Source organism: Camelus bactrianus, chromosome 14 (assembly GCF_048773025.1).
Source record: "Camelus bactrianus isolate YW-2024 breed Bactrian camel chromosome 14, ASM4877302v1, whole genome shotgun sequence".
Taxonomy (NCBI): domain Eukaryota; kingdom Metazoa; phylum Chordata; class Mammalia; order Artiodactyla; family Camelidae; genus Camelus; species Camelus bactrianus.
Window position 1 is genome coordinate 21,433,379 of NC_133552.1, and position 26,531 is coordinate 21,459,909.

The 26,531-nt window shown below is 44.6% G+C and overlaps 1 protein-coding gene across 1 annotated transcript; it reads right to left on the reverse strand.

Moving 5' to 3' along the window:
* Positions 1–295: 295 nt before the first annotated feature.
* Positions 296–25,600, reverse strand: CNMD (chondromodulin). Its single transcript, XM_045508902.2, has 7 exons — positions 25,382–25,600; positions 24,808–24,948; positions 19,618–19,758; positions 13,078–13,191; positions 9,078–9,231; positions 4,952–5,127; positions 296–1,535 (listed from the first exon to the last, which is right to left on the reverse strand). The coding sequence occupies exons 1-7, from the start codon at positions 25,532–25,534 to the stop codon at positions 1,320–1,322; spliced, it is 1,095 nt and encodes a 364-aa protein (XP_045364858.1). The 5' UTR covers positions 25,535–25,600; the 3' UTR covers positions 296–1,319.
* Positions 25,601–26,531: the final 931 nt, after the last annotated feature.

The following is a 26,531-nucleotide window of genomic DNA, read 5'->3' on the forward strand; positions in this document are numbered from 1 at the left end:
TGACCATAACATATAATTCAATGTGTGTCTTTCCTTCATCCCTTTTTTCTCCAAAGACCTAGATTGTTGTATATTCCATTAAATGCAGGCATAAGTGTATTTGTCTAATAACCAGATTTTTAAAATTCTGTATGACTTGACAGACTTAAAATTGGCAACACTAGATATACAGTAGTAAGATATATTTAGACTGGGAGTATCATGGTATCAAGACCTTTAATCTCCGAATCTTTGTATTGTTTGGGAAACTTGTTTTCCTGAGGAAAGTTCTTAATCTCTTAAACTATGAGATTCAAAACTAGAATGTCAAAAATATGAAATACTGCTCATCTTCCTGATCTAAAATTTCAGTTTCTAAAGACAGTCCTTGTTCCTGAGACACTTTATGTCATTATAAATAAATAAACCATTCCTCCTCAGCTGCATCTGTCAAGCAGCACTGTCAGCCCTATTACTAGGTGGGTAACTTAGTGGTAATTGGACACACATCAACAGCCTGACTTGTACTACAAAGGAAGAAATCATGATGTGCTTCATGCCCAGTGACAGTGACCACTTACCACGACCAGATTGAAAGGGTGTGAAGACCTGGTTTTCAACGTATCAGTGCAAGTCCTTCCCCACAAGTCTGATTTCATCTTCGACTACATTTTCCTTCATATATCCTAATGCTCTTTTCCTTGGTTGTGGGTGACTCTTAACACGGCAGCCACCTGTTAATCACATGCTGGCACATCCTATAGGTAATGAATTTCCCATGCGCTCCCACACTGAAGTTTATAATGTTTACTCCCAGGTAGATTCCATTATATGTCTTGTTTTCCTTTTTTGTCTGTGTTTTTAATCTGGAAACTGGGAGCACATTTGCAAGAAAGGGAAAGAACAATAAAGGTTCAGAACAACAGGAATTCTGTACAAAGAACAACAGAAAACAACTTAATTGTGTTAGTCAGTGACTTGATTAAAAGGAACTCAAGTATACAGCCGAGATCTTTGACAAATTGTAATTTTTCATGGTTATTTCAAAATAGCTTGGTAAATGAGTCTTATAAGCAGGACTTACTGGCAAAGAAAAGCAGATAAAAAAAATAGCAAGTAATAAGAATTATGATATTTTAGACTTAAACTACCCTTTCAATCTATTTGCAATTCTGGATTAAGTTCTGTAAAGCAGTTGAAAAATATTCTAAGTGTCTCGAATAACATTCCTCAGATGGAGTAAAAAGTACTTTGTGGTCCCTTCAGCAACAAGAAGCCTCAAACTTTGGTTGTCTCTGGAGTTAATTCTTACTTTACAGCCCTTGGTATACGAAGTGATTTCACACCATGCCCAAGATGCGGGCCACCCACCAGCTACAAGGCATGACAACTCTGCAGGCGGAACGGCAACCTTGATAATTGTAAGGCCACGGATAGTAACCGCCCAGGGGCTCACAGATCTTCTGGCAGTGGGTGTAGCTCCGCCTACATTCTATACAGCAGATTCCTTCATGATCCAGCCTAGGGTCGAATGTCATGCTTTCCCCTTCCTGCTGCTGTGAAATGAAAGAGAATTACATGTGTTTCCTTCATAATGAGAGGTTTATAAGCATACACATTTTTAAATAGGATCCCGAGTGTTTCACTGCTATAAGAAATCAGCATAATTTTCTTCAAGTTTTCAGTCTTAAAACCTTACAGTTCAGAAATTCTCCGAATATCAAGGAAATTCCACCTACCTAAGCTGTCACTGGCAAGAAGAGTTTTTTGTTCGTTTTTCTAATGTGAAGTTTCTCCATACCTTTAATGAGCCATGGTTACCACTCAACAGTGACTCAACTTGTTTTCAATAGGAAAATAAAAAGGAAGCATGATTCAAAAGTAGCATTTTTGCCACTGCCGAGGCACCCTGGTGCCTTCATGTAGTAATGGCTTCCAAGGCTCTGGGGAGCATAGTTTGGAACTCATCGGTCCAGGCTAACGACAGCCTGCTATTCCACTTGCACTGGCTGAGAACACTGTCAAGTCATTTACCTTCTGCCCTTATTTCAACATAAGGGTCTGTAACACTCAGGAAAAGACACCAAATAACGTGTAAAAATTCACGACCTTCAACTTGACCTTCTAGTTTCTGTGTGTCATAATTACAGTTACATAAGTACAAAACCGTATTGATGAAGTAAAAGTCACCTGCAGAACTCCATTTCCACTGCTGGAGAGATCACGGAACTGGAAGAAAGTTCCAGTTACCCCTGCCAAATTTACGTAATTTCTGCCTTTTCGTGGATTGCTAGGGGTATAGATTCTGTATCCTCTTTAATATGGCATTGAATCACATGGGCAAACAGCCCTTATCATTCATGTAAATTCTGTATTCAATTTAAGCCTCTTTCCTGGAGGAACTGAACCTGGGGAGATGTGGTACCAAACAGGCTAGGCTTGAGCAAAGTGAACTTAAGCAACCCCACTACCTTTTCTGGTGTATAAAAAAAAGTATTCGACTTTTTTGGGGGTGGGGGGGTGCTTTATTATGAAAAATTTCAAACATACTGAAAAGTGGAGAAAATTGTGTACTGAACATCTAGAATTGACAATGTGTCAAATTTGATTTTTTTTTTGCTTAAATATTTTAAATTAAATTCTGAAGTAAATTTAAAGAAACTTGAAGGCATGGTGACATTTCATCCATAAAAACATTAGAATATATCTCCAGGATAAGATATGTTCCCACACCACAATGCCATTATCACACCCAACAGAACTACAATTCCAGATACAGCCTGTGTTCAGATTTTGTTGTCAAAATATTTGCCTTACTCTCTTAACACCATTAAAAAAAAACAACAAAAAACCCTCAGACTTTCCATTTTTCCCTTATCTCTCGAAGTAGGTGTGTCTGTGTCTGGGACAGTAAAAATGAAAACCGCCTCATTAATTGGAGCTGGCTCCTCCAGGAAGGAAAAGTCAAAAAGCCTGTTGATTGAGGCATTTCCTCGAGGGTTCAAGAGAAGTTTGTTAGGATAAAGAAGCTGGGAGAAATCTCAGGTTCTCACCCTGAGATATTTCCTTAAAGGGATATGTGAAGGTCTGAGATCACGGGGAGGTGTTCTTGCTTAAACATCAACACGTAACAAAGGAAAAAACTGGCATAAGTGGAATTTTTTCCAGAATACGGACCACTCAAGTCTGGAAGCAGGGCAGAGTCACATCTGCCCTTCTGTAAAGGGGCTGATGCCCTCGTCCCTGGAACCAGACACAGATACCCAGCTACCTGGGGAATAAAGGGTATTAAATTTTCTGCCTGTTCAGATTTTCTTTATTACTCTTGGAGCTTTTGGGAATGAAGTACCGTGGTGTCCTGAATTTCCTGATAAGCCTTGGGTTACTTAAAAAAATACTTTTTTCTCTGAATCTTTCTAAAATATACTAGTTTCAAATGATAAACTAGGAAACCTATGTGCAATACACGAAACAATATAGGACTGAATACGCTACCTAGGAAAAGAAAAGGTACAAATGACTTCTCTGCGTGTGAAAAGATGCTCAACGTTACATGTAATTAAAGACTGCAAGATAAAACAACCAGGAGATAGTTTTATACCCAAGACTTTTAAAAAGTTTGATAGTAAATTAGGCTTTTCATTACCACTTGAAGACATGTAGCTGGTGTAATTCCTTGGAGACAATTTGGTGGCCTCCACTGAGACATAAAATTCTCATCTACTTTGGCCCAGCAGACCCGGGCGTCAGGATGTGCTAAAGCCCTACAGTGTGCAGGAGGGAGGTGCAGGTCAGACTGACAGCCAACTGGAGATAGCTGATGCCTGCTGTGTGCTGAGCACTGTGCTCCAAGCTTCACCTGCATTACCTCTTTTACTCCTTCCCATACCCTGAGGCATGTACAAGGCGTAGCCTATAAACAGTATTTGTAACAGCCAAAGATAGGAAAATAATTTACATGGCCACCAAAGCAGAACTGGTTAAGTTTCTGTACATTTATCCACACAATGGAATACAGTGTCACCATTAAAATGAATGAGGTGGATCCACATAGAGTCAGAAAAATTTCCAAAATGAAACTGGAAAGAAAGCGAAGTATAGAAGTTATGTCTGCTCTTTTGTGTTAAAAATCTGTGTGTGTGTGTGTGTACACTTGGGCAAAGAAACTGGGCAAACAGCCATTGTTACCAGGCTGCTCAGGGAAGGGTGTCTGCAGTAGGCGGGAACCTCACTTTTCATTGTACACCCTTTTATATTGTTTTTTAAAAAATACATGCCTGTGTCATTTTTTTCAACTAAAACACTAGTTACACATAAATACTTATTTTTCTATTCTCACTCCCTGCAAAGTAGAGTAACGGTAAACTGTTGCTGAAGATTTGAGAAGCTTTTAGCATGTTAGCGTCATCCCTACAAACACCAGTTCTCAGGGTTTCCATCTAAAGTGTTCGACTGCGCATGAGTCTGTCCCCGACTGGACGGAGCGCCCCCGAGGGCAGAGGCCCCTCTGGTCTGTCTGTGTGCACAGGGCCTGGGAAAGGGCAGGTCCTCAGCAAAAACGTCTGTTGGATGGATGAATAAAGTGGATATAACGGGGAAAGACAGTACTTTCATTCTGTGTGTTTGCCTGCAGGGCACACTCTTGGAAACATTTTTACATAATCAAATTCCTGATAGGAATGTGTCTGTGTGGATCTGCCTGGGACTCTAAAATAAAGGAGAGCCTGGAAAACAACTTCAAGTAGGGAAAACAGCCAATCAGGATTTTACACTACAGAAGCAATGCTTAAGTGTTCTGACCCTCAGTTACAAACCCTGCAACCAATAAATTAAGAGGTATTTTTTAAAATAATTGAGTAAAAGTCTCAGTTAAATACTACATGCCTGTCTGACATCTCAAGCAGAAACGCCAGTACTTTAGGGCTGAGTTTAATGCACTCATCTGAGCCAGTCATGAGAGCGCGGTACCCACGTGGTAAGGGTTGTCCGGATTGAAGGGGCCTGAATCCTCCTGAACGCCGGGTCTGGTTTCGTTATTCGGTCTTCCAGCGCCTGGGTTGCCCCGTGGTCCACTGCGCAGTCTTCTTGTGGTCGTCGTAACAATTTTTCTTTCCAATTCTCTTTTTCCTCTCTGGATTTCTGTCCCTCCTACCCCCCAAAAGATTGCTGTAAATTAACTCCTTTCTTTGAATAGACAAGGAAATTGTGTTTATCGGGGTGAAAAACAGAAGAAAAGGCTTTAAAACACACCTATGACTAGATCCTATTTAAATTCGTACTGACAGGTTTTGTAAAATTAAAGCACGTTTCAGAGTCTTGGGTTAGTAGTTAAACATACAGATAAGAAGAATTTGGTTTATAACACTAACTGAGGCAGACATTGTAAGATTTGAGGCAGACGAAGTCCATTCTCAATTCCCTTTTCCTTTGCCTGCCTTTACTTAGGGGCTGAGAAAGGAGAATAGCACATACTTCCCTAGCCTCCCTTGCAATTAGGAGTGGCCAGATGAGACATAAACAGGATTTGCCAGTGAGGTTTCTGGGAAAGCTTTTGCTTTCTTGGTAAAAGGGGACAGATACACCTTCCTCTGCCTGCTCTGTCCTTCTGAAATGTAGATGTGATCTCTGGCTTACGTGACCAGAAGTGAAAGGCACAAGATTGACAAGCCAGCGCGCCGCGGGTAGCAAATGGTAAGCTAGAAAGAGACTTGATGATGTCATCGAGTAGCTGATGGTGCCGGAAACCTACCTCCAGATTTCTATCTATACGAAAAAAGTCAGCCTGTAGTTGCAGAAACCACAGCTGATCAGCTATTCTGCTCCTTGGAGCCCTATGCATTCCTAATGGATTTACTCTACATATATAAAGCCTGCAGCTTTCAAAGGATTTATTATTATCTTGATTGATTCTTCTAAAACTTCTATGCGATAGAATAAGCAGATACTTTTGTACATAAGGGCCACAAGGCTCAGGAAGACCAAGGGACTCAGCCAAGATCCCAGAATGGGGGTCGAAATGAGGGCTGAATGTGAACTTCTCCAGCTTCCCACCCAGTGCCCAAGTTCACCACGCTGCCTCATGGGTCCTGCAGAGAGACCTAGGGCTGCCCAGTGACAAGAGCGGAGAGAATACCACACATGTGGGCTTTAGCATCTCTCTGAGTCTCAGTTTCTTCTTCTGTAAAATGGGGCTAATAGTTTCTAATTCACAGGGTAGAGACAGAGTTAGTAAGAATTTGAGTCTAAGGGTTTTAGGATAGTGTTTGGCATCTAACAGGCTCTCAAATTAGGTGATGACAATGCTATATCATCTGTGAGAACAGAGATGTGCCTTCCAGCCATGGGTTGCTTCCCCAGAGAGCTTCTCGGTTTCTGAGGCGGGGCTGGAAAGGCATTAGGGAGCCCTAGATTCAAATCTCAACTCCACTCCTTTTCACTAACAATGACCCTGGGAGAGTGATTTCAATCTCTGCGAACCTTGGTTTCCTCATCGATAAAAGGGGAATATTACTAGTTACCTGGACAGTTGTTGGTGAAGATTAAACAAGGACAAAATGTCAAGCTCTAATACAGTGCGGTGCCTGGCACGCAGCCCGAGCTCAGCAGACATGAGCTCCCGCTGCCCCCGCCCTGCCCCCGTTTCCTCTGACCTTGTCATTCCCAGCATCTCTAATATACAGCTATGCGACACTGATCACCTGCCACTGTAAAATCCAAGGGCTGCTGGACCCTGGAGCTGGGAGGCTTTTATTAGAATTAGGTGGCAGGGAGCCAGGCATCCTCAGAGAGGTTTTATTTTGCTGACTTTATTGTAAAATGTGACTGCATTTATGAGAGATTGGAAAGAAGTTCCTCACTTTTAATGTCTATGATATTCCATCCTATGACTATGCCAACATTTATTTAATCCTTTTCAAATCTGGGGACATTTAGCTGGTTTCCCCTTTCTGATGTTGTATGTAATATGTGTAATTCGTGGATGGATGGTGTGATGACTGAATACTTCAGATGCCCTAATTAATACTTAAAGATGCATCACTGAATACTTACGATGTGGTCACGCTGTTGGGCTGTGAGGGACCAAGCCACACCTTAGATGTAGGAGACAAGCTCTTTCCCAGAGGGTGAAGGGACTCACTTTCTCAGTCATCCTAGCATGGCCAATAGCCCTGTCTTCCCAAACCCACCCCAGGCCCCTTGCCCTGCTCTGCTCTTCTTCCATAGCACCCTGGATCATACCACACAATTTCTTATTTTAGTTGAGTGTATATGTACTATCTCTCCAGCTCCACTGTAAAGCTCCCTGGGGGCATGGATTCTCATCTCTTCTGTTCATCAGTGCCTTCCAGGCGCCTAGAACAAGTCAATGACAGGTAATAATGTGTCAATAAATGTTTGCTGAATGAATGCATGAACGCACAAACTCCGGGTAAGAGGCTTGTCCTCAAACAGAAAGTGATTAGGGAGAGCTCTGCCTGTTAACAGAGTTGAAGATTTTTACCCTTTAAGAAAAAAATTAACTGCTTTTATTTTTATTTAATTTTTTAATGGAAGTATTGGGGATGGAACCCAGGACCTCATGTATGCTAAGCATACGCTTTCCCACTGAGCTAGATCCATCCACCTGGAGACTTTTATCCTTGACTGGGAAAGGTGACAAGGTATTGGAGAAGATGTCCCTGGTGGTGGAAAGCCAGGTCCATTCCATGTGCGGGCAAGGGGAGAACTGAAAGCCAGAACTTGGTAAATGGCCAGAGAACTGAGTTGTGACCGCCCACTGGGCAAGTCCCCGGATGGCAAAAGCGATGGTCCATTTGGCAGCCCCAGCTCTAACCCCTTGGAGTCATGACAGTCACTGCACAGAGGATTCTTTCTTACTGAGCCTCATGTGACCTCAGAATTCTCTCAACCCACTCTTCCAGGCAGCCACTGCCAGAGGCTTATCAACTGCATCATATTTACTTGGCCCTGGGCTGAAAAATACCCTCCATATCCATCTTATTCAAGCTTTGGAGCTGAATAAAACTTATGAACTGTAGGAATAAGTTAGCCACGGTTGAATCAGAAGCCTGGACTTTCTAAGCCTGGTGTTTTTGTTTCTGTTTTTCCTCTTCAAATTGTGGTAAAAACAAATCTACAACTTACCATTTTAATCATTTTTAAGCATACAGTTAAGCGGCATTAAGTACATTCACATTATTGTGCAACCATCACCATCATCTGTCTCCAGCTTTTCATCTTGCAAAACTGAAACTCTGCAGCCCTTAAACAATACCTGCCCGTTCCCCGCTCCTGAGTCTGGCGGTGTTAATCCCTGGATTTTCTTTACTTCCCTGCTGCTCTCGCTCGGTGTTCAACAGAATCTTTCAGAAAACATAGCCTGTCTCAGCTGTGCCAGGAGAGAGGCCTCCCTACCACCCCCCAGCGCTTGAGCCGGAGCTACGAAGTAGGCCTCTGGGAGGCCAGTGGGGTGACTGTGGTGGAAATCAAGAGGGTAGCCCTGGGGACAGCCGGAATCCGAAATCCGGGGAAAGAGCCTGGCATGCAGAGGGCCCCTGCCCTTCCCCACCTGGAAGCAGCTCACAGGTGGGCTCCGACCTAGCTCTGACCCCCAGAGGTCTTTCATTGACTTTCCCCAGACATGCAAGCTGATACTGAGCCTTGACCTTGAGGAATCTCAGTCTATGCCCACAGCCGCCTCTGGCTGTCACATAATTCAAGGTTTGAACAGAATAAAGATTTGGCAGTATGACAGCTTCTTGGTCCCTTGAGTCTCTCTCTTAGGATGAAAAAAAATTGTAAAATTGCCAAGTGCAAACAACTGAGATTGGGGCAGAGCGGAAAGAAGTGGGCGTGTCATAAATAAAACCCGCAGGTGATGCCCAGGTGAGCTGCCACCCCACCTGCTTCCTGTCACCCCGATGCTCAGGCCCTGCCCTGTGACATTCTTCCTCCTCTTTGCTCTCTCAGGCCAATTCCTGAGACACTGCGACATGCACCCGGATTTCTCCTCCTTGTCACGTACTCAGACCTGCGCAGGGGCTCCCGGGAACCCCAGGGAGAATTCCAAGCAGTGTTAAGAGAATTGAAAATGTTACCTTTTGGATAGGTTGGTTTAAGCCAGAAAATAGGAAGGTGACCGCAGAGTTCTAAGACTTTAGAACTCAAGAAGCTGTTGTCCTTCACAGGCTGGTCTACAGCCACCCAGATAAGAGAATTTTCTTCGTATTTGACTGGCATGATCTTGCCTTCCTGTAAGTAAGTGAAAATGAAACACAGTGAGCAGAGAGGACAGTGGAACAGGCTGCAAATTGAAACTCATGTGTTGGTAAAACATTATTTTGCCCTATGAAAACTTAATGATATTCATCCATCAAAATTCATCAAATTGTACCTCTGAAATATGTGTAGTTTACTGTACAGAAATTATACTACAATACAGCTGTCTTTTTTTAAGATAATAAGAGATACTAGAGGGAAAGACTTACTGAGAATTCTGGATGTGTACGCACACATGCGTGCACACACATGCGCGCGCGGGCACACACACATACACACACACTCTAAGCTTCTAATCTCTTTGCAGCTCCCTTCACAATATTCTGCACCCCTCCCGTCACCCCACCTTTGGAAAACTCAGATGTGTGGATATGAGTGTCCTGAGGGGAAGTGAAAATTACTTGATATCAACTTTGAGATTTAGGTTAATCTGATGTCTTTGATCAAAGATGGTTTTGAGGAAAAGCAACTGAATGGACTCTGGAATCCGATAAAGGCTAGACAAGGAACCCTTCATCTGCAGGGAAAGTCCTCTGGGCGCTTGTTCTGCCGCTTCTGAACAACAATGGAAAAAGCAATTGGTTCTTTAATGTCTTCAGTTCAAAGCATTACTTAACATAAACCATTTCTACATTTCCCAGCTATAACAAAACACATTTCAGATGTTCTTTGCATCAAGCACGCCACTGAGATTTCAAAGGTAAACTGTGAATTCTCTTCTATGGCGAGATGCTGAGAATGGTTTGATAACCCAGGAGACAAATTTATTTTACCGGCTTGTTCCTTTCATGTATTTATTAGTCTGCAATCGGCTGGAGAAATTAAAATGTTTTCTCCTTATTTTTAGGTAAAAGCAGCATTTCATTTATGCCTTCTCCCTCAGGCTTCTGTCTGCATTAAAACAACTTAAAGTTACTGGAGGCAGCTCGCATTGACGTAACCCAGTTATTTACCTTACATTAAATGGCTCCATCCAGGAAGTGCATGCTCTCTGGGTATAGTAGCTTTTCAAAGTTATACAAAACTGATGAAAAATGTATGAAACCTAGTGGTGCATAAATCTATCCCATCATAATCTGAAGTGTGCGGGGACAGAGTGGGGCGAGAGGCAGAATGCATATACGTGTGTCCTACAAGCTACGAGTGTTAAATAAAAAGTATGAGGAACACACTTTCTGCTGCCCACCCCATCCCTTTCATCCCCTCCTTTCCTTGCAACACAATCCTGCTTTTGTTTGCGACAGCAGTGTGCCAGCCCCAAGAGACACCAGCTTTTGCAGACTCCCCGGCAGCTAGGGGGCACCCCTGTGACCAGTTCTAGACAACACTGTCCACGCTGAGGTGTGTTGAGGGGCTAAGAAGCCTCTGCTTTTCCCCAGTAAAGGTAAACCACAGCTGACACTGCTCAGCGTCTTCCTGCCTTCCTTACCTGAATGCATGGTTGATGTTTAGAGCTGGAAGGAGAGGCCAAAAAAATGAAAGATGCTGGCCACTGACCCAATACCTGCGGCTGCCTACTCCCATATTCTGTGTCATGGAGGAAAACAAATCCTTATTTGTTTTAGTCACTCTCAGTGGAATTTTCTGCTACTGACAACCAAACACATTCCTAATTCACACATATGGTCTGAATTTGGTTTTGCCCACCAAGCTTCCTATAAACAACTAAAACACAGGAAAAATAATTCACCTCCATGGCCTAAGAAAAGAATCAGAGACAGACCAAGATTTAAACACAAAACTATTCACCCCAGTGAATTATTTCTGTATTCAAAAAAAAAAAAATTCTTTTGATGGAACATACCTGCATTCAAGAACAAAAGACTTGTAAAATTATAATCATATGGTGATTATAATTAAAAATTTTCATTCATATAAATTTAAAATCATAATCATATGACAACATACAACACATCCATTATAATCTACATTTTGGGAGACCTAATGGTAAATGAAAATAATAAGAATGTGCAGCAGTATAAGTTCCATTATGAAAAAATATCACCCACACTTGAACATGAAGACAGTTTACCAAAACAATAATATTAGCTTTCCATGGATTATGCAATTGTGGGTGATTTTCTTCTCTATTCCCAAATTTTCTACAATGCCAAACTGTTGTTACAAATTAGGGGGAAAAACATTGTTAAAAAATTTTTTTTTTAAAAGGGATTTCTGGTCAATAATGGCAGAGTAGCAGGACCACGAGTTCACCTCCTCTCACGACTACGACAAAAGCACAACTGACTGCTGAACAAACGCTGGAAAAAAAAAAAAGACTGGATCCTACCAAGAAAGATCATCTTCAGATGGAAACACGAAGAGGAAACCACAGCAGAACAGTAGGAGGGGCGTGGTCATGATGTAATTAGGCCCCATGTTCCTAGTTTGGTGACCCGTAGGCTGGAAAATAATTGAATTGCAGAGCCCCTCCCATAGGAATGAGAGTTCTGAGCCCCACATCAGTCTCCCCAGCCCAGGGTTGTGGCATTGGGAGGAGGAGACCACAGGACATCTGGTTTTGAAGGCCAGTGAGGCTTAATTGCAGGAGCAGACTTCCCTTTCTTGGGAAGTACACACAGTATCTCGTACGTGCTGGGACCAAGGGTAGAGGCAGAGATTTCATAGGAAAAGATCCATGCACCCCAATGTTCATAGCAGCACTGTATACAATAGCCAAGACACGGAAGCAACCTAAATGTCCATTGACAGATGACTGGATAAAGAAGCTGTGGTATATTTATACAATGGAATACTACTCAGCCATAAAAAATAATAACACAGTGCCATTTGCAGCAACATGGATGGACCTTGAGATTATTATTGTAAGTAAATTAAGCCAGAAAGAGAAAGAAAAATACCATTTGATATCACTCAAATATGGATTCTAAAAAAAGAAAAAAAGAAGACACTAATGAACTTATCTACAAAACAAACAGACTCACAGACATAATAAATAAACTTATGTTACCAGGCAGAAAGGGGATGGGAAGGGATAAATTGGGAGTTTGAGATTTGCAAATATTAACTACTATATATATATATATATATATATATATATACACACAATAAACAAGTTTCTTCTATATAGCACAGGGAACTATACTCAATATCTTATAGTAACTTATAATGGAAAAGAATATGAAAATGAATATATGTATGTATGTGTATGACTGAAACATGCTGTACACCATAAACTGACATGTTGTAAACTGACTATACTTCAATTTAAAAAATGGATGAGTTATGTTTAAGGAACCTCACAAGTCTGACACACAGAAAAAGAATTCAGTATATGTTGAATGGCCTCTTTAGGCTGAACTTGAACCAAGAGGAAGAAATTGTAGGGGGAGCCACCTCACCCCAATGTAGGGCAAAACAGTTAGAACTCCCTCCCACGAAGTTGTGGGACACACAGGAAAGCCTGTTGCTGCAGAGGCTGAGGGATCAGCTGTCGGGAATTTTCAGGAGGAATTCCCAGTCTGAATGGTCCTGAGGCTAGCCCCTTTAATGAAGATTCTAACATGTGAAGTCTTTTAGGTTGTCTTAATTATTGATCAAAGAGTTCCCTAACATCAGGCAAATAAGGGCCATGTAAAAACAAAGCCCCTCTATGCACTTTAAGACATGGTTTTCCAAAACATCTAATTACATCATGTATGCATGATCACCTGGAACCAACGAGCAGGACCAAAATAGTTGAGTTCCTTTGTCAAAGGAGAAAGAGAGCTTAGGTTCTGGTCATGAACCTATCCAGGAGCCAGAGACGTCACACAACGTCTGCCCAATGCCTGCTGTCGGGAGCAGGCCGGTACCCACCAGCTCAGAGGAGATGCTCTGCTTGGCCACGGTGCCCACCTCAGGAACACGAGCCTTCACCTGCGCTTTGATGTAGCACTTCTCCCCTCCAGCAAAACGGATTCCTGTGATGCCCTAGGAAATAAAAGTTTATTCCATTCATCTATCCATCCATTCACTGAGTTGGTGTATTGAGTATCTACTGGGAGTTAGGCACTGTTCCAGGTACTGAGCACAGGGATGAACAAAACGGACGGGGTTTCTGCCCTCACGTTGCTTACCTTTTAGCGTTATTTACCAAAAATAAAAAACAGAGATAAAGTCAGGTGGTGTTGAGTGCTATGGAGAAAAATAAAGCAGAGTATGAGATGGGAATGACAGGGAATGGTATTTAGACAGTGTGATTGGGGAGGTCTCTGCCAGGGGCTGGCACTGAGCTGAGACCAAGTATGTTACCTGCTCCATCTATCCTACAAGCTCAGATGAAATGCTATCTTTTCTACGCAGCTTTCTCTGACCACCCCAGGCTAAGTGGGCTCCCCTTCCTCTGACTTCCTGAAAGCTCTCCTAACTTCACCCCTCACTTGGTACTTAGTTCTCAGTGCCAGAATGGTAGCTCCTTGTGAATGTCACCTCTCTACTCAATTATAAGCTTGAGATCGGTCTGAATTTTTTCTCTTTTGTTTTTTGTTTTTCTTTGGCAATCTCACAAAGGTTCTCAAAAGATGCTGGTCTAATTAATTAATTGCCTGAGTTCATATTTTTCTTAAGTTGCTAAGCCCAGAGTAAACTGTAGCTTTCAACAACCCTGGGAGCTGAATTTTGCTCCTAGACCTTATCCAGGGACTTGGATGTTTTGTTTTTGTCCCTTGTGAGATATAAACAGTGTCTCCTCATCTGCCTAGGGACTAGCCTCAAGGGAAGTCTCAGCCGCCAGGCTCCAGTTTTGGCTGACAGCTCGGCACTGATTCTGCCTGCGGAGCGCATCAGACGTTAACAGTACATTCTGACCCAGGCGTGTTTACTTTCACTCTGCTGGTTAATTTTGTGACTAGTGAGTAGCCAAAAAAAGTATTAAAGGTCTACAGATTTTATACCATAATGATGTAGACACCAGCACAAATCTGAACATCTCAACTCACCAATCTTTTGTTGAGTTGAGACAAATGTCAGGAAGATATAGAACTTGTTCCAGCATCAACACCAAGGACTGGGAGGAAGAAAAGCATTTAGAAATCTCAAGGAGGAGGGTATAGCTCAGTGGTAGAGAGCATGCTTAGCAAGCATAAGGTCCTGGGTTCAATCCCTAGTACCTCCATTAAAGAAAAGAAACCTAATTATCTCCCCCCCCCCAATAAAATTAAATTACAAAAAAAAATCTAGGAGCCCTGGCTGAGGATTCAACCCTCCTAAATGAAGAACGAAGTTAAATATAAGTCACACTTGAGGACATTCATGGAAAGTTACACCGTACATACTCTCAGAGCCCAGGAGCCCTATGAAAGCGGGTGGGTGACTGATGGGAGATCAGAGAAGGAAAGGATCCTTCTTAAAGCTCCTCTTTACTTGCCGTGTGGTGTGATTGGCCACATACACATGTAACGCATTTAATTCTCTCTCCCAGCATCACCTCTCACCTGGAGACTGGCTGGGAGACAGGCTGGGGTGTGATCCCTGCTTTACAGAAGAAGAACACCAGGCTTACTGCAGAGGGTCTCGACTCTGCACCGCATCCACCTGGAGAGATTTTTAAAAACACAGCTGCCTGGGCCTCTCCTCAGAGATTCCCATTTCACTGGCCTGGGGCAGTGCCAAGGCACTGGTATGCTTAAAAGCTCCTCATGTGTTTATAGCCAGGGTTGAGGGCCACCAGTTTAGCAAGAAAGAAACTTCTTCAGGGTAACAAAGGTTTTAAATGGCTGAAACAGCCTGCTATAGACCAAATGTTTGTGTCCCCCCAAGATTCATAGGTTGAAACCTAACCCCCATGTGATGGTACCTGGAGGTGGGCCTTTGGGAAGTGATGAGGTCAGGAGGATGCAGCCCCCATCAACAGGATTCGTGCCCTTATAAAAGAGACCCCAGAGACTCCCTCCTTCTTCTGCCACGTGGGGACGCAGTGAGAAGGCGGCTGTCTGTGAGCCAGAAAGCAGTGCCCTCACTAGACTCCCAACTTGCTGGCACTTTAGTCTTGGATCTTCCAGCCTCCATAACCATGAGAAACAAATTTCTGTGGTTTCTCAGTCCATGGTAATTTGTTACAACAGCCCCAAGGGATTAAGACACAGCCTCTGGACCCAAGTTTCTTCTGCGCCGGTTGCTCACACACTTTCCCTTGCATCACAATCACCTGGAGGACTGTTAAATAAAACAGCGTTGGGCCCCTCCCCACAGAGTTGCTGGTTCAGTAGGTCTGGAGTGGAGACTAACCTGTGCACTTCTAACAAGTCCACAGGTGACGCTACTGCTGGTGGCCTAGGGAGCACACTTTGAGAACCACTGCTGTCTACCATGTTATCTGCCAAAGGTCTGCCATTCTTCTTTTACTTGTAAATCTAGGGCATATGGTTTGAAAAACAAAAGGCAGGGGAGGATGACTGCCCCTCCATGTGATATGCTCTCAACTTCAAGCCCTCACATCCTCTGAAGGTGAGCTGCCAGGAGGAAACACCATACAACCATTACCATATCCCCAGGGAGAGAGTTGATGTTATTGAAGGATTCACAGCCCTGAACGGGAGTCTAGTACTGAGTTAGTTCTGATGGTCTACACCACACGCTGCAAAGAGAACTGAAACCCAGCAGGGATGGGTCCTGCGGGAAGGAATTCACACGTATTAACCACGAAGTCTAGCTACAAACCCTTATCAAGCAGCCAGATACATTACGAGATTAAACAAAGGGAAGGAAAAAGCACAAGAAAGCTAAGCAAACTTCCTGTTTTTGCAAACAAAGAAGGCTTAGCAGCTGGTGATAATGAAGAAATTTGCTCACAAAGGTAATGGGTGAGGAGTCCAATGATTAACATTCTATTATTGAGTCAGATAATTTCCTTTGAGCCACACATTTCTTTTTTCTTCTAGGGGATCTCATATATTTCTGTGACTTAAGCCAGAACTTTCCAAGGAGGGCAAAGGGTCCTTCCCCTAGGGGAGGCGCTTTAGAAACCTTTGAGGGAGTTTTTTTTATTGTCACAAAGACTGGGGGCTCTCCAGGCCTCTGTTGGGCCTGGCCCAGGGATGCTGGGTCCCCGCTCTCGGTGGGGAAGCCCTGAGGAATGAACCCACCCAAGGGTCCTGGGTGGAAAACCTGATCGGAAGCATCTATGCCTAGAACCTCACACTGCTTCACATATAAACACAAAGGGAGTTTCAGCATAGTCTTTATGTACAGCACATTTCCGGGGAATGGAATTACTGTGAAAATGGAGCAGAAATGGTACTTTTGTTCTCTCTTTGAGAAAATTACCTGGTATTTATCAACACGCACTTAGGTCAGTCTGCATTTTAGCCAGTGACACAGGCAGTGTGTCAACTATCAGAGCAAACATATGACTTTGTGACATTTTCACATGCATCAGGCCCAAGTCCAAATTTACTATATAAAGTACTTCCACTTTATTTTTCCTTTGTTACAGTTTGGTGGCCATATTGATTCTTGAAATCAATAAACTACTTAGCTACCAGGTACACTGTGCTGTTCTTTTTTTTTTTTCCCTTCCAACTTTTTAAATTAAAATGCTTCAAATATACCCAAAGTCAAAAGAATTGTAGAGTGAAAATCGGCATCTACCCACCAGTTTATTCCATCTTAATTTCTAGCCAAGATTTCAGTTATAGAAATGGGTCATTAGGCCTGAGAGGGTTGGCTTAAACCAACAGCACTGAGGATGCTACTGAGGATACAGCTCTCTAGAATGTAACTCATACATGATGAACAGGCCTGGTTTCTGTACTTCTCAGGGCATGAAGACTCTCCTGGACCTAACTCTAGTCAGGCTTTTCCAAGTCTTCTTTTTACTAGGCTCCAACTTTGGGCTCTGTCTGGGCCCGTTTATTCCAGCTTGAGTAAGAGGCAGTCTTGGTCTGCCCATCCTCCGTATCTGATCCACCTTACCTGCCCGTGAACATCCTGTTAGTTCAGTTTAGCAAAGAGCTACTCTACCTCTCAGTCATTTTCCATCCACCAACACCCCTACTCTGCTCCTTGGCTAGAACTCCCCACTTTCCCTTGGTGTCTTCAGAGTTGAGCCCAGTCTCTCTCCCCTAATACAAAACCCCACAGCAGAAGCCTCCCCTGAATAAAGTCTGCCTTGCCTCCTTTAACAAGTGGCCTGAATCATTCTTCCTTTAACTGTGTAGACTCTTGGTTCAGTGCTAATTCCATCTCAGGAGGTTCTTTTTCTATCAGCTCTACCACATTCTTGGGGCTGGCAGGGAAGGCCATTCCCTTACAATTCAGAACCTCTCCTGCTCTGGCCCTACCTGCATCCCATCTTCTCCCCTTCCCCTCCCCACCTTCAGGGCTATTTAGAACTTCCGCCACACCTGTGCACAGGTCTTCCCTGGGCCCGGAAAGCCCTGGCACTGCTTCTCTGCCAGTCAAAATCCTAATCACTCTCCACTTGATTCAACTGTCACCACCTCTGTAAAACCTGTTCTACCCTCTGATCTGCAGCAGCGGCCTCCTCCACGATGGCTCCATGGCTCTATTCATAGCTCCGTGGCAGTGCATTTCCCAGCCTGGCCTGAAGGCACTTCTGTGCGGGTGCCTGCCTCCTGGACCGGACTGTAAGGTCCCTGAAGGAGGGAGCAGGTGTCAGTCATCTTCGCATCCTCCACGCTTAGTACCTTCCCTCGGACACAGCCTGCCCCAGTAAACGCTTCCTGAATTTGACTGACAGTTTACAACACAGGAGAAAGCAGTGCGGGTACCCTAATGGCTGATTCATGTGTTTTCAAGAGTCCAGGCTTATTTAAACCCGTAACAGGTTCTATCCATCACAAAAATGTTCTACTCACCAGTTCTGACTCAGAGAAATGTGGATGCTATCAAAGAGAATTGATCAGTTTATAAAATATTTGCGGCCCCGCTGGCCTCTGAGAACAAAACACAATCAATACTCTTATTAGAACCACAGGATTATAAAACAGAAATATAGGTTTGGGATTAAAATATTTTCGAAGGAGATGCCTGATACACGCTCATCTTGAGAGAGACGGATCTTTCCTGATTTATCCGTGAAGCTGCCTTTGCATGTCTTGATACTGTGGCACTTTCTAGGTATTCAGTTTTGTTCTGGATTGAATGATGCGTGTGTGGGAGTCATATTTTATCATTTTATATTGAGCAGTGCAAAGTAAAAGTGCTTTTTACCTTGTCCCGGGTCTTGCAGTAAAAGCCTTTAATAGGTCCAGAGAAATTATCCTTGTGCTTTGACCAGAATCATTTGCAAAGCTATGACTAAGCGGAATGCAGCTGGGCACACACAGGGCTGCCGAGTCTGGCCCCAGGGCAGAGCCACACAGACAGTCCTTGTCATCATCAAATAATGTCTAACATCAGCCCGGCTCTAAGGTTAGCATCTGTTTGGTATTCAAAAGGGCTTGTGAAGTGTGTTTGGGTATCAACAAGGGGAGTGCTTTCATTCCAGTGAAAAGCATCTCTAGTTTTTCTCATCAATCAGAGGAAGACGGGTCGATGAGATGTTTGTAGGCCAATAAACTATCAGAAGAGACATTATTTTCAAGAGCCTTTTTTCATTATGAAGTCTCACCTACTCCATCTACAGATTTAACCGGAGAACACAAATACTGATGCTGCTGTCTCACCCTAGAACACGAAAGAGAAGAAGATATTTTATGTTGGCTATCAGGAAAGGAGGCCTGGAGTGACACTTTGGTTTGCAGATGTACACTGAAGCACAAATGCATGACTTAATGTCTCCAATTGCCTGTAAATTGAATTTTTGAAAACAAACATGTTTGCCCTTTTCAAAGGAGACGTGAATGTTTCATCTGTAAACAGACCGTGGTTAGAAAGCATACAATACAGTGGGGGAATTGCTCCATGCTCGCTTTCTGGATTAAACGGGAAATCTGAAGAATTGAGGAAAGTGTAGATCCCACCCGTTGTGGATGAGATCATTAGGGCAGTAAAGTTTCCTTCCTCTCTGACAAGTGCCAATTTCAGACCCTGCAACACTCTTGGGTAGCTTGAGCGTTTTATTCACTGTGTTAAGAAAGCTGCTTGGGAAGAAACAGCTCTTGCAAGTCTTTCTGCCGAGACTTTGCAGAGTTCCAAGAACGTGTTCCAAGTACGTGTTCTGTTCAGTGCGAAGGTGGTGTTTTTGCAGTTTGCAAATGTAAAGGGATGATGAGTGGTCCTTTCTTAGAGAGAACGTGCTGCACAGTGCATGGGGCTCGGTGGCACTCTGAGCGCCTTAAAGACCACAAAGAACAGTTACCATTCGGATGTGTGTGAGAGGTGTTCCTTCTGCCCAGATTAGAAGTCTCCCAGGCTTGCCTGGTTAAACTCCCTAAATGCATGAAATATACTTACGTTCTGGAAATCATTAACTTCAATTGCTTCTTCAGCTCCGCTTCCCATTGTAAAGGTCTCCAAGTTGTTCCCCGCATCTATTTCCATTGACCCATCTTGTAATTTCCCATTGATACTCACGGTGTAATGGACATTGTAAATCTGGAAGTGAACAGAAGAGTTAGTGGCGCTTCCCTTTTAGAGCAATTCAGGGTTTATCTTTAGGCCTGCAATATATAAGGGAGCTTTCATATTTATCAGAGATACACTGAATCACCCTTAATAGTAAGGCATTTATCTGTAAGGACTTCATTCATACATCAATCACTTAACACAGTGATTTCTTTAAAAATATCTTAAAAGTAAAAGCTTTGATAGTCTCTGAACTAATTCAAATAGCTCAGTGATTCGCAATCCTGGCTGTGTATAGAGGCGGCTGAGAAGAATCGCCAGTTACTACGCCTGGGCTTCCCCGACTGGACCCATCCAGCCAGAACCTGTGGGGGTGGGGCCTGGGCATAGATCTTTCTTTTTTCTAAAGGTTGATTCTACTGTGCAGCCCGAGTTGAGACCCACTAATGGATAAATGGAAATTGAGGAGGCAGACAGTTAACCGTGCTGTTCACTGAGCAAGTCTGAAGGCTTTTTTGTTTTTTAAATCCTTTGGTCAAGATTCGACATGGAGTGTGGTGTACGGTCAGGACTGCAGATGGGACCAAGGTATGCCCGATGGCATTTATAGAGAGCACGGTCAATGCACACATCTGTTTCAGCTCAAAATAAGAGGAACTCATTTTAACGACCCTATGGGACAGGCATATGGTATCTTAAGGCATTTTGTTATCAGATGTGTGCAGAGAAGGGAGGGAGACTTGGAATCCTACAAGAGCATTGGTCTAGGAGTCAGAAAAACAAGTGGCCACACCACTCACCTCTGGGTCTTGGGAGTTGCCTTGAGTGTAAAATGATGAAGTGGGACCTTCAGAGGTGGTTTTCATTTGTCCTTAGAGCTCTGGGGCTTCACAGAGGTGGCCCAGAGGTGAGGTGAGCAGAGCAGAGGGGACGGTAAGGCTCCTTTACACACCCCTCTCCCCATCTCGGGCCCCCCCTCACCTGCCATTTAACCAGAGCAGCTCTGCTTCTTACCTGATTTATGTGTTGGATTTCTGAGTAAAAGTCTCGTTTAAAATTCCACCATGAGAAAATTTTTTTAAAAGTTTACCGCTAAATTCAATGATCAGGGGCTTTCTTGGTTTAGACATCTTGTTAGGACATCAGTTTAAAGAATAATTCACACACTGCTCTTGTTCAGTGCTCTGCTTCTCTGCTGGAACCTTCTCTGCGTTGTGGGGTAGTGAGTGGGTCCCTTTTCTTCTTTCTTTCTCTGACTTAGCGGCATATGTATGTGGATATCTTATATATGATATATAATATATCTCTAATGTGATATATAAGACATACAATCTTTAGAAGGGAAGGAATGGGAACTGATGAAAAACCCTTGCTACTTGGTGTCAGGTCAGCAGGTCAGAACTGCAAAGAACTCAGATTCAATTCCAGTGTGATTTTCCCCCTCATTATAGAGAATGGCTGACTGCTGCACAAACACTGGGGAAAGTATCTGCTTTTACTGGATCATTACTTGCAGAAAACTCGTTATTACAAGACCCACAGAGCACTACTTTATTTTAGCAGCAGAGATGGAGAAACGGGGTTACTAGCCAGGACCCTTTCAAGCAACAGCCTTCGTTCAGCGGAAGAGAAAATCCCAGCGTGCAGCGCAGCCACCTCCCAGCGCCCAGCCCTCCCTCCTCCTGATGAACTTCGATCCCTGCAGTGCTGTCTCCCCAGCTCACCTGATCACAAGAACCGCTGCTAGGGGTCCTGATTTAGGGGAGTAGGAGCAGAGCCCGCCAATCTGCTTTCACTTTGCACCTCAGGTGGTCCTAACCATCAGCCAGTTTGGGGAAACCTGTTTCCTTTGGCTGCGCCCGCGCTTTCTGCGGGTCAGGCTTAGAAAGCGTGCTCTGTTCCGTCTGTCCCTGTGCTCTCTGAGCAGCCACTATTCACCTGAGTTAATTCTGGCTGCCAGCGGGAGCACAGCGGACAGCGCCCGTGTGAGTTTCTGCTGGCATGAGTGTCCTTCCTTCACTCATGAGACAAAAGGCTCTCTCTCTCTCTCTCTTTTTTAAAGCATTGCACATAAGCTTTCACTACTAAAACAATCCCAAATTTAAGAAATTAACTGTTTCCAAATTCTTAGCAGGTTTTTTTTTTTTTTTAACGTTGGTACTGGGGACTGAACCCAGGACTTCATGCATGCTAAGCATGCATGCACTCTACCACTGAGCTCCCCTCCCTCTTCGCAGATCTTAAGGAGACAAGATTGTAACACTAGAATTATGGCTTAATTTCACTTTGCTCCACATTCTCCTTCCCTCCCCTCCATCCCCTCCATCCCCTCCCCCTGCCACCTTCCTCCCAACAAAAGCTCCCTAACTAGGCATGGGTATTGCATCCTTTGTAATGTAGCTTCAGTCCGTCTCTTATAAGTGGTACCCAGTCTGCATGGGGCAGCAGTGAGAGGTTTGTGCCCCCCTGAAGTGACTGGGTGGTGGTGGTAGTGATGGTGGTGGTGGTGGTGGTGGTATAAAGTCAGAAGTTATTTCTAAAGTACTGGGCCCTGAGCTCAGAAGGAGGCTGGGTTGGTGGAGCAGTAATCACATTATCTGCTCTAAACTGATGGAGCTGTTAGCACCTAAGGCTATTTCTATCCTAGCACAAAAAAGTTTATTATGTGCCAAAATTCTGCTCAATATGGTGCCTTTTACAGCCAAGGATACTTGCTAATGAGTTTCTAATAAAGCCTAGGTTCATAAAATAATTACATCATGTTTGGGACAACGTCTAGAAAACTCAAGCTGAGAATAAAGGCCCCAAGCAATGATCTCATCCCCTCATCCCACAGGGTAGGCTTGTCAGTTACCTCACGTTGGTGAGAATTTCCCATATTTCAATGCCTTGTTCCATTTACAATAATGTGGATGAAACATGGCCTTAATATTTGAGCCCAGTCACTTGTCCCCTGATTATTAGCACTCCAGTGCCTCACAGTCCCTGAGCTGATTTTGAGTAAACCTGTCCTAAGGGGATTTGCCCATATGAAAGGAACAGGAGGTAAATTACTGCTGGCTCTCCTCCATAAACCAACATAGAGGAGCAGAGGCAGAGGTAATCCCCAAAGACTGGTTAGTCCATTTGGTTGGGGATGTCTTTCTTTTTGACAGAGACTTACCTTTCTTGATTATGTTTTGTTTAGGCTATTTAGATTTGTATTCAGGGAGAGCAGGACTGTGTATGTGCTATGCATTGCTGGTGCCAAATTTACTCTATTTAGTATTTTGTGATTTGTTTTTCAGACTCAAGTAATATAAATCAGCATGGGATATTTGGGAAGTTAAAAAAAAAAGACCACGATTTTCTTCATTCTCCCGTCTGTATAGGAAATAGCGGTAACTTCCATTGTTGGCAATAAAATGTGATCCACTATTCCTCTGTACTCTTAGGATTTAATACTGCTCTCTTGAACCAGACAACTAACCATCTTGCAGTAAAGTAAAAGCTATGGGAAAAGGAGGCCCTGCTCATTCAGGATGATCTTTCAATCTCTTGTTCTAGAAGCTTGTCAGTTAGCTGTGTTGGCCCTGAATAATTAAATGCCAAATCGTATTCATTTTAATATATATCATGACCAAAATCTCCATCAAAAAAAAAAAAAAAAAAAAAGAAAAGCTATTTTTATCCCCAAAGGACCCATACCATTGAAGTTTTGTCCTCTAAAAGATAGCATTTACATTCGAATACCATACAATTTCCCGAGGGATGACAATCTAAACCCTGCTATTAATGGAGATGGAGATATTGAAATCCTTCTCATGTTCAGATATGCTGCATTCAAATAGGAGCATCTGGCAGCTTCTATATTTAAAATACAAATACATTAAGGCACTTTTCAAATATACACAAAATTCTGATCTTTGTAAATCTGATATAGTCTCTGAAACAGACTCAGAGCTAAATGGCACGCTTATCTACATCAGGCATTTGAGTTAAAAATACAAATTATGCAGTGACTGCAGAAGATGTGATGTGTAAAATGGCTGAATTGCTTTCAGCACCATTTTCTCTAAGTACTGGAATTCGCTCAGGCTTTGAATTTCCTGGGGGAGGTGGGGAGTGGGGGACGGGGGCAGCAGTCACAGATCTTCCCAGGGTAGTGATTAAGAAACAGCCCTTTGTGTGCACCCTGGAGATGGAATTCTTTGCCATTAGTTGAAATAAGCTTATACCAGGCCTGGCAACGGGCATGAAGATAAAATGCCCCCTTTGCCGAGGTGAACAAAATTCAAAGTATTTAGCGAACACCCTGGAATTCTGCCCAGTCAGGTTAGCAGCACTTTTTATACTCCTTGAGAGCCAACCTAGCTTTAAAATAAACAGCTGCATACAAAGAAAATGGGACAGCATTAGTGAAAAATTTACCATTAAATCACATGTGACCGGGCCAGAACTGATTTTTAGAGATCTGCCATCTTTAAGTAAGTTAGACTAATTAGACCTTTTTTTCCCCTTAAAGCAAGAGAGAAGGGTGCATTAAAGGGTGGGAAAGAGAGAGGGAGAGAGAGAGAAAAAAGTCCCGAGAGATCAAATTCGTCCCCCAACTACGAGATTTGAATATTCCTCCACTATCTTGGTCCCAGGTTCTTAAATTCACAGCCTTTCTTAGCAGTTTCATTTCTTCCCTAAGAATAAGTCAAGCGAGGCCAGAGGGGACGCGCTTTACCCAGGGACACACAACCGATTAGTGGAGATACCAGGCTGCAGTGGGCAAAAAAGGGTCTTCCTGGAACCGTCCACTGCATTTCCCCGCTACTCTGTTTTAACATCCTCCCTTGAAGCTCTGACAAAGTTGCCTGTGAGTGGAAAGCGGCGTCGTGGAGTTGGATAGGAAGAAGGGAGAAGGTGCTTGGGGATGCTCCAGGGGAAAGCATTTAACTGGGGCGAGAGGGCCTCTCTGGCGCCACCTAGGGGGGAAACACGCGAGTGACCACGAGGACCCCGCCACCCCGCGCGCCCCCAGGCCCCGCGCCCCTCCCCGTCCTGCGCACCCCGACTCAGGTCCGCACCCCGCACGCCGCTCCCTGGACTTACGTGATTGTCGCTCCCCTTCCAGAAGTAGAAGGCCCCGATGGCTCCGAAGAGCAGCAGCACCGCCCCCGAAATGAGGACCACAGCTCCTACCTTGAGCAGCCGCGCGGGGCTGGAGGGCTTCACGGACACAGTAGCGTACGCCTGCGGGCGGGCCGGAGAGGGACGGTCACGTGCGCGCGCAGCGCCCCGGGGTATCGGGGGTGGGGTGGGGGAGGAAGAGCTAGCCCACCTACTCCCAGCGCCCCTTCTCGCAGCTCTCCCTCCTCAGGCTTGGATGTGCGCTGAGCAAACTTTTCGCGGTGCAGAACCATCGCCCCGCGGATCTTTTTCCTCCGCCGGCCACCCGACGTCCTCTCCGCACTCCCTTTCCATCCCCTCGTTCACACTTGTCTGGTGATGCCGCACCCTTGCACACGCGCACGAGTGGGGCGCGACCCCACAACCACATTTGGGCGCCCAAATTTGCTCCCAGCTCCCAAGTTCGGTGGCACAAATTGCGGACACGGGCCAGGGGATCCGGACACCCACGGGAAGCTCAGGCCCCGCGTGTCTGGGGCTCCCGGGCGGCACTCACCGGGGGGCTGCAAAACTCGACGTCGTCGGGCCCCACCAGGGCGATGGGCACTTTGTCCGAGTTCTCCGTCATGGCTGCAGCCGCAGGAGTGGGACACTGGGAGGCTCCGCGCACGCCCTGGGCTCTGTCCTGCTGCCCCGACGTGCTGGGCATTTCAACGCGGCGCACACGCGCGCGCACACTCACACCGTGCCCCGTCCCGCCTGGGCCAGCCCAGCGGTCCCCACCCCTTCCAGCGCCTCACCTCTCTCCTCGCTTCCCTCTCCCTGCCTGGAGCCGCAGTGAGCTCTCCCTGCATTCCGGATGCCCCCTCTTCTCGCTCTCTCCTGCCTACTGGTCCCCCCCAAATATCCTGGTAAACCTGAGTGTGTCATGGTGGGGGTGGGGTGGGGGAGGGTGGGTAGAACAGGAATGCTGACTCCTACGACCCCAAGAAATGCTAAATTGCCAGACTCTTTCCACCATCCAGGGATCTCTTAGGATGTCAGAGGGCTCTGCTGCAACGCCCGGCTGGAGGCTCATTGCCTGCAGTGTCTTTGTATGTGTGTTTTAGGGCCTGGTAGAACAAGACACAGGAGAGCAGGCTCGTGCAGGTGGACAGGGGACACTGGCCAAAATTTGCCAGGGTTTACACCGGTCTAGCACTGCTGGATGGCCCCGGGACGAGAACGTGGAAGAGTCTTAGAGATGGGCCCTTGTCATCTGTTACAATAGAAGCCTTGGCAGAAAGGTAGAGCTGCAGGAAAACTGAAAGCTAAGCAGAGGGGCTGGAGAGGAGGAGTTGGGGAGACCAGAATAAAAGTACGTTCTGGTTGACTAACACACATACATCAAAGCCACTGATATGTCCAAAGGAATAGTTAAAAAAAAAATATATATATATATATATATATGCAAAGCAGAATAAAAGAGAGTTGTGTTTTGTTTTTGTTTTTGTTTTACTTTTGGAAATGCCATCAGCCAGCACTCGGACAGCATGGTATCTCATTTGGATTCAGACTTTATTAACTGATACTGGGTTCTAAATTTGTGCAAAGTCCCCCGTTGAGGAGTAAGGGCGGGGGCGCGGGGGAGGGGGGCTGAGGTTTCCTGAGCAGAGGTTGGATGGCTGGGCAGGGCTGTAGCAGAAGGAAGTGTTCGGTTAGGAGGG